The sequence below is a fragment of the Stegastes partitus genome, unplaced genomic scaffold (assembly GCF_000690725.1).
Source record: "Stegastes partitus isolate 25-593 unplaced genomic scaffold, Stegastes_partitus-1.0.2 Scaffold1033, whole genome shotgun sequence".
NCBI classification, from domain to species: Eukaryota; Metazoa; Chordata; class Actinopteri; family Pomacentridae; genus Stegastes; species Stegastes partitus.
The window spans coordinates 178,344-183,615 of NW_007578764.1; the positions used below are offsets into that span (position 1 = coordinate 178,344).

The 5,272-nt window shown below is 48.8% G+C and overlaps 1 protein-coding gene across 1 annotated transcript in view; it reads left to right on the forward strand.

Moving 5' to 3' along the window:
- The first annotated feature begins 2,440 nt into the window (after positions 1-2,440).
- Positions 2,441-5,272, forward strand: part of fgd1 (FYVE, RhoGEF and PH domain containing 1) — a 35,917-nt gene continuing 33,085 nt past the window's right edge. Inside the window, exons 1-2 of the mRNA XM_008295245.1 lie at positions 2,441-2,519; positions 3,489-3,638. Coding sequence (XP_008293467.1) covers positions 2,441-2,519; positions 3,489-3,638 — 229 coding nt within the window. The remainder of the gene's footprint in view (positions 2,520-3,488; positions 3,639-5,272) is intronic.

Below are 5,272 nucleotides of genomic sequence, written 5' to 3' on the forward strand. Positions count from 1 at the left end.
GGTTCAGGATTTACTGTTTGATAGTTAAACTCTAAAGAAGCTCCTGAATCATCACCGCTGAGTTTTAATGAAGCTCCACAGAAAACGGACCTGGACTGGTTCTGGATGAATCAATCATCAGCAGTTCTGGTCTCACTTTTGTGGGCTTAAACGTTCCAGTGGTTCTGAAGTCTGCTGCGAGTTGTGTTTCAGTGAATTAGAACTCTGAGCTTCTCTTCTGTGGTGCATTGTTCTGTTTCAAGGGATCAGCAGTCCAACCAGGCGGTCCACTCGGAGGTCCACCAGAAGGTTCTGACCCTGCAGGACTGAAGTTAGAGCAGCTGCTCTCCACTGAAGTCAATAACGAACCGTTTCCTTTTTTCAGACCAACAGCTGCTCCGTCACCATGGAGGGAATCGTTATGTAAGCGGTCCGATAGTTCGGTTCTGGGAGGCGTCTCTCACAGTCTCTCTGTTTTGCAGGTTCCAGCTTCATCCTCAGCAGCAGCTTCAGTGCCTCAGCAGTTCCCCATGATGCCTCGGGGCAGCGCTCCAGCCGGCCCGCCCCTCTGGTGTACAGCGTCCCGGTGGAGGAGGCTCCGGTGGGTCTGACCCGGTTCCTGGTTCTGCATTCTTCCAGGTTCTCATTTTCAGCGACGACCTGGTCGAGAGGGTTAGACGATGTTTGTTTCAGAGTTCAGGATCAAACCGGACACTGAACGTATGGAACACATTTCTAACGTCTCATGAACGTTTCAGCTTCACCACAGGACTCATCACATCTTCATCAGTTCATTACATCATCATCATCATCATCACATCTTCATCAGTTCATTACATCATCATCATCATCATCACGTCTTCATCAGTTCATTACATCATCATCATCATCATCACATCTTCATCAGTTCATTCCATCATCATCATCATCACGTCTTCATCAGTTCATTACATCTTCATCATCATCATCATCANGGCGGGAGGAGTCCAGCCGGCGACCCGTGACCGGGGCTAGGGTCCCCGAGGCGGCGGGAGGAGTCCAGCCGGCGAGCCGTTCGCTGCAGGTCCTTCCCCCTCTGCTCTACACTGTCCTGTCTGAGCAACGACCCCGTAAGAGAAAAATAATTTTAAATTCGCTGAAGGTCCTCCCACCGATGCGAAGACATATTTTTTTTGTTTTTTTTTATATAACTTTTTTTTAAATGCATTTTTAACAATTGGAACAAGACAAACACATACAATCAAATATATATATATATACATGCACACACATCTATATACATACATACATATACTTAAACCCCTCAACCCCACCTGTATCCCTCCCCTGGAACAAAATAGAGCATAAAAACATAAATAAGCAGATAAATAAATAAACAGTAAAATGAAAACTCTTGCAGGGTTTTCAGCCCAGCGTCTCCGTCCAGATTATGATGGCAGTCTGTGTTTTGAACATATGACCGAAATGGCTTCCAAGTTTTTTCAAAGGTCTTCTCACATCCAGACAGGGTTAGTCTGATTTTTTCTAGTTTAAGAAAATGAAGCACCTCTTTTATCCAGTTCATATGAGTAGGTGGGGCTGAGGATTTCCATCTCAGCAGAATCAGCCTCAAGAACGCTACCAGGTCCTTTTTATTAGAGGAGAGACCGAGTGCAGGGCAGCANTTCATTACATCATCCTCACGTTCATGAATTCATCCTTTCATTATTGGACGTTTAATACGTATTAAAACTCATGCTTCCATTTGTGTACATTTTTAAGAACAAATTCTTTTTCTTTAACAGGCTTTTGCATTCAGTCACGTCTTGTTCTGGACGTATTCATCAGAACTTTTGGACCTTTTATTCTCCATTTGTGTGATTTTATGTTATTTATCATTTCGGTTAATTTTGAATCATTCTGAGAGCGTTTTATTGACGTTATGAACAGTGGATCTGTTCTCTGATTGGCTCAGAGCTCCTCATCGACCTGTTCTGACTCTGCTCTTCTGTTCTTCATCATCTTCAGCCTCGTTACCGTCTGAGGAGCAGAAGGTCTGAGAGCCGCTCATCAAGCAAAGTTCATCTTCTGCTGAACAACTTTTAAACATTTGAACTGAACGTTTCTCTAAAAGTCAATAAAACAGTTTTAAAATGACAAACTGTTGTTGGTTCACTTTAAACAACCACAGACCTGAACAGAACCACAGACATGACCAGAACCACAGATCTGAACAGAACCACAGACCTGAACAGAACCACAGACCTGAACAGAACCACAGCCCTGAACAGAACCACAGCCCTGGACAGGACCACAGACCTGAACAGAACCACAGCCCTGAACAGAACCACAGACCTGGACAGAACCACAGATCTGGACAGAACCACAGCCCTGGACAGAACCACAGACCTGGACAGAACCACAGCCCTGAACAGAACCACAGACATGGACGGAACCACAGAACCTGGACAGAACCACAGACATGGACAGAACCCCAGACCTGGACAGAACCACAGACCTGGACAGGACCACAGACCTGAACAGAACCCCAGACCTGGACAGTACCACTGAGAGGTCCAGACACCAGAGCATCACAGCGTCAGAACTCTGGACATCAGCAGAGCAGAACATTCATGCACGCTCTGTAGGTTCTGTAGAACCACGTGTCAAATGTTTCTAAGAAACAAACAGAGCACAGATGGGCCAGACGGAGGAGGTGGAGCCCCCTGTTGGCCGACAGGCTCCTCACATCCAGAGTTTGGCTTCATGAGCTGCTTTTAGCCACGAGGAGGAGAAAAGAGCAGAAAGCGTCCTGCAGGAGTTCCTCTGTTTTCCTTCTGCTTCAAGTTTCAGCCTAAAAAAAACATCCAGAGAAAATGAGAACCAGACGGAGGAGGAGGAGGAGGAGGACGGATCAGATGTCTGCAGGAGGAGGAGTCCGGTCGCAGCAGCAGCTTCACACAAAGAGACGAGGACGGGCCGAGCAGAACCGTTGGACAAACTGAGGAAAAGTCTGAGTCTGCACATTCTGCATGAAGCTGCTGCCAGACGGCGCCGCAGGCTGCACCTCAGTTTGTTCCACTTTCAGGACTTTGCCTCAGTTGGCGTGAACGGAACCTTCAGGCACCACATCTGGACCTGATTCTGACCCAAAGCCACTTTAACTGGACTCCTCTGGTGGTTTCCGTGGAGACGTGACGTGGACACAGTGATGGACACGAGGACGTTCGATCTCCTGGATGAGTGACAGGAAGACGACGAGATGGGGGAGAGAGGGGGAGGATGAAGGAGGGGGAGCCCATAGGACCTGCACACTGCGTCCACCAGAACCGGAACCAACTGAGACCAGAAACCGAGCCAGGAGGGATCTGCAGCTGAGACGTGATGCTGTACAACAAACAAACTGAATGCGACCCAGCTTCCTGCTTCCAGAACAAAAACCCTCGAAACACGACGATGAACTGACACAGAGCAGGAAGTCGACGCTGAGCTCGGACTGCGTACAGGTGTGGACAGACGTACCTGTGCAGGTGTTGGCATGCAGCTGAACCGACCTCGCAGCGCTCTGCTTGGATTCAGCCTCCCTCCTCCCTCCTTCTCCAGTCAGTTCAGCACCATGAGGTTCTCCTATCACCTGAACGCAGCACCTGCTCCCAGCAGCAGCTCCCCCTGCAGGACAGGTGAGTCACTGGCAGCTACAGCCAGGTTTCCCAGTTTATTCCCAAACACTTTTGTTATTATGGTTGGTTTCCTCACCAATCAGATGGAAGAAACAGAACCAGACGTTATGGGTAAAACGGTTTCTTGCTCACAGTATAGTGAACAGAGCACCGTGATGCCATAACGAGGAACAAGGCTGGTGGGTGTGGCTAACTGAGAGAACCAAATAAAGCAGAAGGACAGCGAACAGAGTCAGAACTAGCTTAGCAAACCAACTGAACCAGGCCTGGTTGTGCATTTATAGCCTGTTGGAGCAGGAGACCGGGTTGTGGACCAATCAGACAGGCTGGGAGGCGGGACAACAAGGGCTGGTGGGCAGGTCTGGGGCTCCTGGCCAATCAGCTGACAGGACCCTCAGCTGGACCACAGATTGGCCGCAAAGTCCACAACAGCAGGTTGGCACACGAGCACTGAGACAGCCTGGTTCTGGTTCTGGTTCTGGTCTTTGGGTCTTTGGAGGTGAGAGCCATCGATCTTTACATTAAACTACATCCAATTAGATCTGAGGCTCTCTGAGGTCACACAGGTCACATGACGCCTCCATGTTTAGCATCAGCGGCTGAACGCGTCGTGATGCTGCAGAGTGACCCGATGATACCAGACAGCAGCTCACGTGTACTCTGTGAGTACTCCTTGTACTCTGTGTACTCTGAGTACTCTCTTGGTCAGAACCTTTACAGTAACTAATCTCAGAGCACAAAGCTGAACAACTTTTACATCTGTCATCAGATTAATTAGCAGCCGTCGCGTTTAACGAGCAGGTTTTGTCATTTCCTCTGACGGTATGAACTCGTTGCTTCACTGAACATGTTGAACATGTGGTCTCAGGTTTGTTTGTTTTTTCTTTTTTTCATCAAATGGCCGTACTAAAGGACCAGAGTGTCAAAAACCTGAACAAACCTGAACAATGAAGCTCACAGTCGTACAGAAACCGCCCACCAAGGTACCAGAGGGACCAGAACCAGGTGTGAGTTCATGTGAGACACGTTGATCAAAGGATGTTTCTGATCCGTGTCTTTCTAACCGTGGTGCTGCACAGAACCTGTGTGAACGTTCTTCTGAGAACTCTTGACTGGAGTCCAAACGCTGACACTGTGTTTGCTCATGAATCTGATTCGTTTGCGTCGTCACGCGGTCGCTGTTTGGTGTGTGTGAGCATCATGTGACCGATGTGTCGGTCTGAGGAGTGGGCGAGCGAGGCAGCCGACCACTGACAGCAGCCAGAGAGAGAGACTGTTGATCACAGATTCATTTCACTCGTGTGTAGATTGTAGAACGACACGTTTTAGTGTTTAGCCCCAAAACCTGCATCTTAAAGCACCCTAACCCTGTCAGCACCCTGAGTGCTACCACCCGAGTCCAAAACGCAGATTCTGACACACTGACAAATCTGAATGCTAACACGACAAACATCTCAGATGTGGATATTAACACGAGGAGATGTGACGAATGTGGATGTTTGGGGTCAGTGCCCCCAGAATGCACTGCAGCAGGTATGAACAAAGCTGCAGGTTTAAAGCACACACCGGTCTGGGCGTCCCGCTAGCTCCGGATAGACGGCGACCCGTGACCGGGGCTAGGGTCCCCGAGGCGG